Source organism: Lycium barbarum, chromosome 1 (assembly GCF_019175385.1).
Source record: "Lycium barbarum isolate Lr01 chromosome 1, ASM1917538v2, whole genome shotgun sequence".
Lineage (NCBI taxonomy): Eukaryota > Viridiplantae > Streptophyta > Magnoliopsida > Solanales > Solanaceae > Lycium > Lycium barbarum.
In genome coordinates, this window is record NC_083337.1 from 151,531,348 (window position 1) to 151,544,883 (window position 13,536).

General features: G+C 35.6%; 2 protein-coding genes across 2 annotated transcripts; both read right to left on the reverse strand.

Annotated features, from left to right (window-relative positions):
- Nucleotides 1–768: 768 nt before the first annotated feature.
- Nucleotides 769–4,178, reverse strand: LOC132644365 (probable inactive receptor kinase At1g48480). Its single transcript, XM_060360961.1, has 2 exons — nucleotides 2,574–4,178; nucleotides 769–1,633 (listed from the first exon to the last, which is right to left on the reverse strand). Exons 1-2 carry the CDS (start codon nucleotides 3,877–3,879, stop codon nucleotides 1,092–1,094), a joined length of 1,848 nt encoding a protein of 615 aa, XP_060216944.1. The 5' UTR covers nucleotides 3,880–4,178; the 3' UTR covers nucleotides 769–1,091.
- A 2,846-nt stretch (nucleotides 4,179–7,024) lies between these two features.
- LOC132644384 (GDSL lipase-like) lies at nucleotides 7,025–10,156 on the reverse strand. The gene is made up of 5 exons (XM_060360976.1): nucleotides 9,788–10,156; nucleotides 9,189–9,310; nucleotides 8,649–8,876; nucleotides 7,993–8,257; nucleotides 7,025–7,642 (listed from the first exon to the last, which is right to left on the reverse strand). The coding sequence occupies exons 1-5, from the start codon at nucleotides 10,080–10,082 to the stop codon at nucleotides 7,401–7,403; spliced, it is 1,152 nt and encodes a 383-aa protein (XP_060216959.1). The 5' UTR covers nucleotides 10,083–10,156; the 3' UTR covers nucleotides 7,025–7,400.
- Nucleotides 10,157–13,536: the final 3,380 nt, after the last annotated feature.

Below are 13,536 nucleotides of genomic sequence, written 5' to 3' on the forward strand. Positions count from 1 at the left end.
AATTTAAAAAATCAAATTTCAAAGTTCGAAATTATAAATTTATGGTATTCATTTGGGTTTTTCCTCAGCTCCATGAAGTCCCCAAATTGTCCTTTATCTTTGAGGTTAACTCAAAACTATCCCTCTTCTTTGATTTAGAGCCTGTTTGGATGGGCTTATGCCTATAAGCTGTTTGCAGCTTATAAGCTAAAAAAAATAAGTTGGGGTAGTCTAACTTATTTTTTTTGGCTTATAAGCTGTTTTAGATAAACTAAGTCAAATGGGCTCAATTATTTTTTTGAGCTTATTTTAAGCACAAAATGACTTTAAGCTGGCCAGCCAAACACTCAAAAAAGCTAAAAACAGCTTATAAGCAACTTATAAGTCAATCCAAACGGGCTCTTAGAGCACTAATGGTCCTTGGTATTTGCTAAATTGGTGCACTTTTGATCCTAATCCAAATAAACCATTAGATTTAACACTGTACCAGGTCTTCATCATTATCTTCTTCTTCAAATACTACAAGCAAAGTTCAATATTTTATTATCATAAAAAAAAAAAGGGAGGTGGGGGGGGGGGGGGGGGGTGACTTCAGCAGCACAGTCCCCTTATGAGTGTTAGACTGTGTTGCATACTTGCATCATCCATCTTCAATTTGGTATGATGATCTAGGAGAACTTGCCATTTTAGTCTTCCAGCTTTTCACTTTGAAGTTCCCACTTATATAATAGTATTATGATTATGATGATACATAGATATAGATGAAAGGGCAGTCAGTGACACAAATGATTTTGCTGCATAAAATGCTTGAATATATTCAATTTTATTTACACAAATGGGCATAAGAAGAGTTTTTATAATATTTTGCTTCTAGTCCTACGAGCAAAAGTCCAGTAAACAAAAACATTATCTACTTCTGTTTACCATCAAAATAGTAACAAGATGGACAGATTAAAATGAAAGAAGGAACCTAAAAGAGTTTCATCATATAGGGAAAAACAATTAGCATTATGCCAAAAGAAAGTACTGTTTTGAACCAAGAAGCTTACTAAAACCATGATCTTCACCTTCATTTGGCCAAGAATGAGGACAAAAGATCAACATCACAAAATTCAGCTACAAATTTGTTTGATGCGCCTGGTAATCTCAGCCATAGGCGGCCTCCTTTCCGGGTGCTTGGACGTACAAGAAATAGCGAGATGCAGCAATGTAACCATCTGCTCTTCAGAATTCTGAAATCTAATTAACTCAGGATCAAACACTTGTATGGTCCACCTCTCTTCAACTATAGATTTCACCCATTTAGGCAGGTCAAGTCCATCGTTGTTGATAGTGTTTTTACCCGTTAGGAGTTCCAAGAGAATGGTGCCAAAGCTATAGACATCGGCTTTCTGTGAAATATTATGAATATCTGTCACCTCAGGCGCGGTGTATCCAGTCATTTTGAAGTTTGATCTGGAGGAGATCAGCTGTGTTATGCCAAATTCTGATACACATGCGTCGTAGTACTCTGAGAGGAGGATGTTAGATGACTTGATGTTGCCATGAGTGACTTTAGGGCCTAGTGAATGGAGATATTCGATACCAGTGGCAGCTTCTAATGCAATTCTACTCCTAATCACCCATGTCAATGCTTCTTTTGAAACTCTTTCGCCTAACAAAATTGTCAACATAATCAAAAGGTTAGTAATTGGCTAACAATATGACCAGAATCAACAGCATCTCACTTATTTTTTGTCCATCTTTGTTTGATTACCTTGCTTAATTATGTATTTCTTTTTCCCTCCAATACTACCAAAAGGTCAGCATAGTCCTCAAAGGTTATATAATAATTATTATCAGCAAATAAACTATGATACAAATACCACGTAAAGGAATAAGTTTTTGTTCCAGAGAACCAAATAATTCAATAGTTCTAGTAAAATTTTATAGTTCACACTCCTAACATTAGAACATTTAATTCGAGAACAGAGAACTCGTAAAAGCTAAGACAAAACCCCGAAAATGCAACAAATAATAGCAAATTGTTTGTTCGGATAACGGAAAGCAGAATGAGAGTTGATAGAAGGCCTATTCAACTACATAGGAAGAGCTGAGGTTCGTTGTCCCTTTCTCTCCAATAGGTGGCCTGATCATCTAATACTCATAATATAATAGTAATAATAGGCCTTGTCATCACTTCATCTAAAATAATGTTACATGGGTTCTTCATTAGCTGTGGTGTGAACCGATTTAGCGTGAGTAAATGTAATTTGTTCGGATAGTGTAGCATATGTGTGTGTATAAACTGTTTTAGAAGGGTTAAATGTATTGGCCTTGTACTCCAACAAGCACAAGCTTCAAGAGACAAAGTTTTAGATGTTATCAACAATCTTAGTACACATGTTATATGATCTTTTCTATTGATTTTTCTTGAACAAACTCAAATTCTCATAGACTTCTCTGTATTCACTTTCATCCTCTTGTCTTCTTACGTAATCTAATTAAGGACTTTAAGGTTGCTAAACTAAAAACAGATAAAACCAATTAGAACTACCAAACGGAAAAGAAGTAAACTAAAACAATAAGAGAAAGTTAGGAAATGAAATCCTTACCATGCAAAACAGTATACAAGCTTGTAGGCATAGAGTCATAAACAATAAGCTTTTCATCTCTTCCATAATAGTATGCTCTGAGAGGCACCAAATTCTCATGACCAATTTCTCCCAAATCCTCCACTTTTTCCCTAAATTCCTTCTCTGAAACAGAAACATTTTTCAACCTCTTCACAACCACTTCAACATCTCTATCCAAATATGCTTTATAAGTAGTTCCAACGAACCCTTTTCCCAAAACCTCAGCTGAAGCCTTTAATAAATCCTCCAAACTGAAAAGCTCAAAACTTTCCCCAAAAAACACCATCCCCTTAGTCCTATCATCACAAACTTTTCCCCTTACTCTCCCTTTTGTATCTTTCCTGTCCGAAAAAACATTTTCAATATCATGATTTTCTGCCACTATTGTTGAATGAGAACTCGGAAATTGATCCTCTGGTGGTTTCACGGGCGACATAGGAGACATGCTCACTTGCCGGGAACTTTTTTTACTCCTACAAATTCTCACTAACATAAACAAAACTAGAAGTACTAATAACAACCCGACAACCGAGCCGATTACTATTCCAGCTATTGCTCCACCAGAAAGTTTATCAGATTGGTTGGTGGGGTTATTGTTAGGACAAGGACCGAGAGAGACAGCAGGGCCACCACAAAGTGAATTTCCAAGAAAAGAAGGAGCTAAGAATCTAACTAAACTAGAAGGGATCGAACCTGTTAATCTATTGAAAGAGACATTGAATTGATTGAGCTGTGAGAGGTTTTTCAAGTCAGGAAGTGAGCCAGAGAAGTTGTTATTCTCCAAGTACAAAGTTTTCAGCATAATCAGATTGTTAAACCTGTCTGATATCTTACCAGAAAACCTGTTTCCAGAAAGACTCACACGTACAAGATTGTTCAGATTGAAAAAAGTCATTGGAATTGCACCAGAAAAGTTGTTATTTTCCAAATTAAGAACGCGTAGCTTAGTGCACGATCCCAAGTCAGAAGGAAGAAGCCCTGATAAAGAATTAAACCGGAGGCTGAGAGTACGAATTTCTGTTAAGTTTCCAATGGAATTTAAGGGCATCTCACCGGATAGACCACCTCCGGGGAGGCGGAGTTCAGTTACACGGTTGATTGTAGTATTGCATTTGACACCTTGCCATGAGCATGGGGTTGTATTGGTGATGTTCCACAGAAGAGTGCGGCCTCTGAAGGCCGTACTCAGGCGGAGGAGAGCAGCTTTATCGGCATTAATGTCCGAAAAGACGGTGGAAATTATAAGAGAAAGGAAGAGGAAGGAAAGAAGATAACTAGAGGACATTTTTTTTTTTTTTGGTGGTATGGTTGCGATTGCTTAGTCTAAATTGTTTTTGTGGATGAATAGCAGAAATTCATTAATAGGAAAATGACTGTATAAGTCAATAGTTTGTATTATTGAAGTCGTCTGTTGGACTTGTTCAAGTTTATCAGAAGGAATTCTCTTTTTTGTGTGTTGTCTAAAAGTATTTTAGGTGTTAAATGGAAAAGTCTTCATACAAAAGTTGATGGCAACTTAGAGTTGCACAACTTAGGTATGAGTTTGAATTTTGAAATTTGTTTTCAAGAAATTAAAGGTTGTGAAGTACGAAAATTTACAGAATCTTTTTAGATTTGTCAAGGTCATACAGTCTCCGCTGCCTTCTAGAGAGTTCAAAATTAGAAACTGAATTTACTAAATCTACCAAGTAAGTTCATATAGGAAAATAGTGCTAAATGGATTAGGTAGCCATATATATCTTAAAGCTTCCATTCGAAAAAAACAAGTTGAAGGAGAATTCACCTTATAATTTTTCGGCTACCATGCACCTACGAAAATTAGAAAATTAGTTTAACAGAGTTATTCTTGTTTTGGGTCTTCCCGAATAAGTTAAATGAACCTAATATACTAACTGTATAATTTAATCATGTTAAAATCCCGCTAATATATGAAACCATTCAATTTCTAAGGGGTCATTTGGTTCCTCATTAGAGTTATGCAGATATTAGTAATGTAGGGATTAGTTATTTCATATTCTATCCTGCATTTAATAATACATAGATTCTCTCTTATTCCTTATATATGATTTGATACTAACGAAAAGGTCCACGCTTCAAATATACTCTCTTAATTATGAAAGCATAAAAGATACCTTAGATAAGTAAATAAAGGTAGTAGTAATAAAATATTGCAATATAAAAGTACAAAAATCAGGACTAGCATCCTAATAAGCATAAAAACGACATAATGAAGCGAAAAATGGAAAATAAGAATATCGGAGCAGATGGAGACCCCTTTTTCTCCGAGCATTGATTTGATACCAAAACAAAGAAAATTAAAATTTTCCTTAACCAAACTTAATTTTCTACATATTGAAGTATTATTGAAATGAATGCAGAATGTTCTAAGTTCATATTATCATATTGAGTTATATGAAAACTTAGTCCCAAAATTTTAAACAGAAATAATTAGTCAATAGCATATTAATTTTTTTCATTATATGTATGTACAAAGAGAGAAAAAATGGAAGGAGCATCTGGTGTTGAATAGAATTAGAACCTTTCAAGAAATTTCTCTTTTCATCACACCATTAAGTAAACGAATGGAATGGTCATTCTTTACATTTGTCATTCCCAGGAATAAATTTGGTCTATATATGTTTAGCTAATGGCAACTCCTCAATTAAATTCTATACGTTACAAGAATAAAAAAAATATGGTTGGTTAACGTATTAGATTGTCTAGTAGAATTGTTATTAATTTGTGGGTAATGGAAGAGTAACTTATTTTGCTAGTCTCTTCAAATTCTACATTTAAATCATAAAAACTTACCAAATAGTAACAATTATTTTTGGGGGAAGACATGACTCTTTGTTGTCCGTATTTACAGCACATTTAAGTTATAAGAAAATAAATAGTTAATGTATTTCTATGACTGTTGAGGTTTTTTAACATAGCACATAAATGAGGTAGTAACAGAAAAAATGTCAAAAAAAAAAGATAAATAGAATTCTTGGCCAGAGATGTCACATCATCTTTTTATTGCCTAGATTTATATTATATATATATAGATTATTAGAGCGAGTAGTAGTGGCTCGAACTATATAACCATAGAGCAACAACCAAGTCTGGATCTGTTCTGATTACTCTGCAATTCATCCAATGACTTCACGGACGCAAAAGAAGCGCACAAGGACCGTATACATGCTTCTCTCAGTTAATAAATCACTGCTCTGACCTTACCATATGGCCTGCAGCAGCTCTGGAACCAGCTTGCCTTCTTCTTCTTTTTTTTTTTTTCCCTCCTTCCTCTGCAGCAGCTTTGTATTTGGTGTTTCTTTTTCTTTCACTAGAGCAAGCCTGAAGCCTTTCTCTTGTGTGCTTGCAGAAGTAGCTACTGTTTCTGTTGGTGTGTGAACTGGTTGACCATCTACGTACCCGTTATGAATTGCATCCGCAAGATATATGGTGGGAGAAACTTTGTTCAATCAATAAGCTAATTCAAAGAGGAAAATGAGAATAGCTGGCTATGTTATAAGTCCGACTAAGATCACACAATGTATGATTAAGAAAACTTGCATGCAAGCCCCTATATATACATGAGCGACTTAAGAGTATACTTTCAGTATCTATGATTAGTGGAAACACGTTAACAGGTGAATGACATAATTCTCGAAGAGTTACTTATCACAAGCATTTGTCCATAAACTGCATCCCCGGACATGAATTTAAGAACTCCGTTAATTTGTTTGGTCTAACTGATGCAAGAATCACCATTTCTGCTTTAGAAAATAAAATTATCAATTTAAGCTTCATAAAGGAGGTTGACTGAAGCTTCAAAAGATCCCAGCAGTGGGCCTTAGTAAAGCTCAATGCCATATTCTCATTTTTAACTAAATGCCATTGTTCTTGGCACCTTACAGCTAATGATTAGACCAACAATGAGAAACAGATGAAGTGCTTATGAGCCTATCTTTAGTAGATTGCAGCTCTGGACTTACAACTTGAAAGCCAATTTCTAGCTACCAGTTAATTAATAATCACCTCATAACAGCAGTTTGTACTCCGGAACGTTATGTCTCCTATAGTCCTATTAAACATCTTGGAAATCTGTGTCTGATTTTTTCAAGTGAAACAACTCGATCAGGCATTACTTCAGAACAATGAGAGCCTGTTTATGATTTACAAGAAGAGCATAATTTCTAAAATCTAAACCACTGACAAATAGTTAAGAAAAACAAGACATCAAAAGATCTCAAGCTATGATCATTCTAAAAATATCATTTCAATACTAATCCAAGTGCCAATGTCTTCACAGACAGTATTAATTGTGAAAAAACATAGTAACCAGGTTTAAAAAATCAAACAATCACCAAACATGTTTTTATGTTTTCCTGAACTGATTATGATTGCCATCTCTATACACATTCTTGTTTTTATGGCAATAATGGTGCAAAGGCTGATTGCAGAGAAACAAAGGTGACTGTAGAAGAACAAAGTAAGAGATGCAGACAAAGAGGGGAAGTTTTATTAATCTCAATATGACTTCCCTAATCAAAAGGACAATCTTTTACCAATCCATCTCCAATGGCTTATATAATTGAAATATAAATTGCATGATTCCAACTAATTTTCAACTTTGTTCAATCATCAGGATGGATATATGAAGTCATATCATCAAATCTGAAGATTTATTCTTCAAAAACCGAACACAAAAGGAACAGCAAAAAAGAGTAGAGATCCAGATCTTTTAGCATCTTCACATTCTTTTTTCCTCTTTCCTTTAATATGAATTAACAAAGCAGTTTCAGCACTGCCGCCATCACTTTATGTTGAAAGTTCAAAAAAGGATCTTAGGTTGTAAGGTGCAACAACATCTGGAGTTCCATTCCACAGTAATTCGGCATATTGTTTGTAGGCCAACTCACTGGGATGAAAAGAGTCGAAAAACAAGTTATCTTTTACGTTTTTACATAACTTGTACTCTTTTACTTGCCTCTTGCCTCCACAAGTGTAAATCCCTCGAAATGGACCAGTCCCACAACAAGCCGTCGTTGATGTCTTAAAACCTAAACAAAGCAAAATTGTAAGTAAATTAAGACTATGGAAATATCCTTTAGATAACACTTAAACATTTTACTTCGAAGTTTCTTTACATTGTCAGTATTATTGCATCATGATATGAGCATCGCACCAATATGTGACTTAACCTTATTACTCCTAAGATTTAAGACATACGTTCTATTCCGTAAGCAGGGCCATAAATTTTTGACACAGTGCAGAAACTGGATGGAAAAGACAGATAAAGAAACAACCTGTAGTACTTATTTCCATATTAACTATGTAAACATAATTACATAAATCAACAGCGCTCGAACATAAAGAGACTAGATGTCGAGTTTGATGAGATAAAACATACCATATTTTGTTGGATTATCAATGCTTTCTGAAAATACTTTGAACAAGTTGAATAATGTATACTTAAATCCAGGCAATTGCTTCTCCAGTTGTTTGAGCATTTCTGGGAGACCCGAATTATGCATTTTCACCAAGCTTGTAATCTTCTTTATGAAATCTCCATTCTTAACTCCTTTTTGAAGATTAAGAGCCTGAATATTAGGGAGACGATCTACGGGAACCATATTAAGCATGACAAATTTTCTCCCTCCTTCCTTGTAAATTCCCTGTTGCATTAGTTTAAGAAAGTAAAAAGAATTAGTCTAGTTACTCTCTAGCCAAAACTCAACGTAGATCATGAAAAAAATAAAAACTCATATGTGATGAACAAAATAATCTACGCACAGAAGTTTCAACTTGCCATTGTTTCACATAAAAGAAAGTAACAATATCTGATTTCATCCCAAATAGATGGAAGTTTTGATTTAATATAGTTGAAGACATTTCTGTCATTAATATATACTCTTGTTAATATGGAAGACAAAATGAAAACACACATAATGAAACCAAAAAAAATCTATTAATAAAGCAAATACTCCAAGTTTCAAAAAAGATCAACTAGTAAAACTTAGTCCAAAGAAATATAAAAAAATCAGGTTGTATCAAAGAGTTCATTACCTTCAGAACAGATGTCAAATTGCCCATAATCATCTGTAGATATTCTCTATCAGGATACGGAGTAGTCAAATTTGTTGATGAGAAAGGAGCCAAGTAATCATTACCGCCAGCGCTAAATATATATACTGCATTGGAGAGGATCTGTTTGGACTCTCTTGCTCCCACCTTCTTCTTCAACAGTTTTACCACGTTTTTGAAATATTTCAACTGTGTTTTAAGATCTATAACCTGTCAATTGGAATCAAACTTCAGAAGTACATAAACAAGTCTTGGTAATACTAAGTAACTTGCACATTTGACATAGAAGGAATTATAGTTATTTAACAATCTTCCTATCAAACTAGTTATGGGCAGCTGGTGCACAAAGCATACCGCGTTATTTAACAATCTTCCTATCAAACTAGTTATATGAAACCAATTATATCAAAAACTTCAACCCTATATTGATTTAACAATCAAATCCAGAATTACATAAAACTAATTCAAAGGAAATATCACTTACAACTAAAAACTAAAAAACTAAAAGGAAATGTCACTTACAAAGCCACGATGGGTTTCGACCAAACAACCAGCACCGCCTGACGCAAAGTTTACCCCATGAACAAAATGTTGCTTGTCAATTTCAAAATACGAAGGAATCAATGGCAAATTAGCGTATTCAGCTGCAAATACAACAAAAGAATTAAAGTCTCCTCTCCTCATGCCTCCACAGCAAAATAATTCTTCTAGGCCCATTGCAAGCAAAATTTGTAAGATGACCATAGAATCTATCTAAAGAGTGGATCTCCCTTTTACTTGTGGAAAGTCACTTCACTTTCTTTTGCATAACATAGTTGATCAATCAATCCTTTGTGGAAATTATGTTTCTTTGATAGGCTGAAAGTCATTGTTGGTTAAAACACTCAGAAAATCATCAAAAATATTTTTCAGAACCATAGACGGATCCAGAATTTGAATTTATGAGTCATGCATTATAGAAAAAGCAGTTTACTGAGGTTTGAAAATATTATTTATACATACTAAGTGAATTTCTTTCAGAAATACTAGATTTTTCCCAAGCTGAACCTGTAACTAGAACTCTAACTCCGCCCCTGTTTAGAATACATTTCAAATAATTGACCAAACGCCATAAAATTTACCGATAAAATCAGGGATGAGACGTCCATCAGAGAACCTGCCAGTAGGGTACTTGAAGAAAGATTCACCATATGGCCACCAATTTGCTTGGAACTCAGTAGTGGTATTGATGTAATTATTATTCCCAGGATCAAACAACGAATCCCCAAACACAAAAAGAGCAGCTTGAGATCTTTCATGGCTGCTAATACACACAATTGGGCAAGTAAAGCATGCAACCAAAACAAAGATATAGAAGTGAAACAAGTTTAAGTTCAAAGCCATTGGAGTACTTGAACAAGTTTCCAAAAAACCCATTGGTGATATAATAGTTGAATAAAAGTGTTGGCTACTTGGCTAGGTGGATTTATTGGTATTAAGTTCATTTTTTAATTGTGAAAATAATTGGCCGGCAAAAGGTGTTCCTTTGTTTAATTTAACAATTTTCAACGTTTGATTTAAAAATGGAAGGATTTATCTATCCGTCACATTCGTTGACGATTAGGATTAATTATTAATGAAGTATTTTTATTTATTTTTTCAATTCCAGGAAATTGCTCAAAGTTCAAACCCATTCCATCAATCGCACTTTGTAGGATTAAATAATCTTATTTAAAAAAAATAAACTAACGAGTCGACTCTTTTAGTTTTAGATTCATCACTCAGATGCATAATTGAAGTGAGAAATTTTTGGAATGGCAAAATGTTGTCACATCAGTTAAGTAGCTGAAAACATTACCTGAGTGTAGTGAATGACTTTGTGCATGAAATGACAAAAACGAAGTGACTTTTTTTCTTGTTATAAAACAAACAAAAGTTACATTGTGTATGAAAAAAGACAAAAACAGAGTGACTTTTCTATTACAGAAGAAAAAAGGTGACTTTGTTGCACAATTTGTATTAATTGGTAGACCCGAGTAATTGTTGAGTTTTGAGTTTTTTCCCTTCCTATGCGAATAAATAAATACCCAACTTGGTTCAGCCTATATATATTTTTCAGCCCATACATTAAAAGACCTATTAGGTCTAATTTGGAGGCAAGTAAGAGAGAGAGAGAGAGAGTGAGCAGCCTTTCAACTAAAAATAGAGAGAGAGTGCAGATTTTTATTCTTAAAAATTAGCTTGTGCAGCTAACTTGTTTTGTCGATTCCCGCTTCGTTTCTTGTCCGATTGAGCTGATTTTTGGACAACGTGTTCCTTTCATCTTAATCTTTGATTGGGAACTGACAGAGGTGGATTTGGAGACCCGTAGCTCCAGATTTTCGTCGGTGAAGAGTAGCTGCATTTTTGGGTGACCTTCTTCCAATTTTCTCTTGTTTGATGGTTATTCTTGTTGTTATTATTGCTCCGCATTTGGCATTCATATTGTGGCCCTTTTGGAGAACTTTGTAACTCTCTCATTTGATATAGTGGAGCTTTTGGACGCGTGGATGTTTCATCTTCACCTTAAAGAGGTTTTATCATGTAAATTTGGTGTCTCTTGCAATTGATTTACTTTGCCTGCTCTGCTATTTTGTTGTTGGTGTATTTGTTGTCCGCATTTCCATTTGTGCTAGTGTTTATTGTGTTCTCTTGATTCAAATAGTGTGGGAAGTTTTGACTTGGGTATTTCTTCCGCTGTTACCTCGTCGTGCAATTTAGTTATTGCTTGTTTCTTCCCAACAAAGTGGTATCAGAGCTTGTGGTTGTATTTGGTTGTGTTGATCGTCTATTTGAATGATGGAGACAAATATGAGCAAGATGATTTGTTTAAATGACAGTAATTATCATATTTGAAAAAACAAGATGAAAGATCTTCTATTTGTCAAGAAATTGCATTTACCTGTGTTCGCTTCTAAGAAACCCGAGTCTATTGAAGATGAGGATTGAGAATTTGAGCACTTACAGGTTTGTGACTATATTAGGCAATGGGTTGAAGATAATGTTTGAAATCATATTGTGAATGAGACAAATGCTAAAAGTTTGTGGGAAAAGCTCGAGACACTTTATGCTTCCAAAACTGGCAATAATAAGTTGTTCCTACTGAAACAATTGAGGAATATTAGATACAAAGAGGGCAGTCCTATTTTTGATCATATAAATGATTTTCAGGGTGTCCTTGATCAACTATCTTTAATGGGTGTCAAGTTTGATGAAGAAATACAAGGACTTTGGCTTCTTAATACTTTGCCAGACTCTTGGGAAACCCTTAGAGTTTCTTTGACTAATTCTGCTCCCAGTGATGGTGTAACTATGGAATATGCTAAGAGTGGTGTTTTAAATGAAGAGATGATAAGAAAATCTCAAGCTTCGTCTTCTTCACCTTCACACTTCGATGTTTTGGTTACTGAAGACAGAGGGAGAAGCAGTTTCAGAGGTCAAAATGATAGAGGTAAAAGTAGAAGCAAGTCAAGATCCTCCAGGTACAAGAATTTTACATGTGACTATTGTCACTTGAAAGGGCACATCAAGAAACATTGCTACAAGTTTAAGAGAGACCAGAAAAAACAAAAGAAAGAAGGCGATAATGAAAATCGTGTTGCTATTGTTGCTGAAAATGATCTTCTTGTTGCTTGTGGTAAAAATGATATCAATCTTGTTTGTGATGAGTCTACCTGGTTTGTGGATTCAAGTTCCACTTCTCATGTCACGCCAAAGAAGGAATTATTTTCTTCTTATACTCCAGGTAATTTTGGAATGTTACGAATGGGCAATGATAGTGAGGTTGAGGTTTAACGAGATGAAAAAAAAATCTACAGCTATGATGTATCATGATATGTATAATAGTGGGGGATTATGGGACAAATGATAGTGAGGTTGAGGTATTTGGTATTGGCACAGTTTGCTTGAAAAGTAAGAATAGTTCGAGGTTGGTTCTTAACAATGAAAAGCATGCTCCAGATGTTCATCTGAATCTGATTTCTGTAGGAAAGCCTGGTGATGAGGGTTGTGATCAAACCATTGGTGGTGGCCAGTGAAAGCTTGTTAGAGGTTCAATAATAGTGTCTCGAGGTAACAAGATATCTGACTTGTACTTATTTCAGGGCTCCATTTGTGGTGACTCAATAAATTTGGTGGAGAATGATACTTCATCAGAGTTATGGCATAGAAGGCTGAGTCATATGAGCGAGAAGGGAATTGACAACTTGGCTAAGAAGAATTTGCTTTCTGGAGTGAAACAAGCAAAGTTAAAGAGATGTGTTCATTGCTTAGCCGGAAAACAGAAAAGAGTTTCCTTTCAAAGTCATTCGCCTTCAAGAAAGCATGATTTGGTGGAGTTGGTACATTCTTGTAAGGACCCCACCGCCTGGGTCGCCCAGGACCGGTGAGTAGACCCCTTGCGGGCCCCCTCCATGACATGCATGCTTGACATACTCAGGTATTGTATGGACAGGAAATCACACCAGTTCGCTGCGCCCTGCAGAGCTTCGAACCCGTGACCTCAAGCCTTTTGTTCTCCCAAAGGAGACGACTCTCACCAATTGAGCTGCATCTGCAGGGCGCAGCGAACTGGTGTGATTTCCTGTCCATACAATACCTGAGTATGTCAAGCATGCATGTCATGGAGGGGGCCCGCAAGGGGTCTACTCACCGGTCCTGGGCGACCCAGGCGGTGGGGTCCTTACAAAAAAGGCGACTTATGTTTGAGGATCCGCAGGTGTTACCCATGCATGCTGCGGGTTGCCCTCCATGAACATGCGTACATGACATGTAACACTCAGCCATTGTATGTGAAAGGGTGCTTAGCCAGTTCGCACACTCTGCAGAGCTTCGAACCCGCGACCTTGCAGTC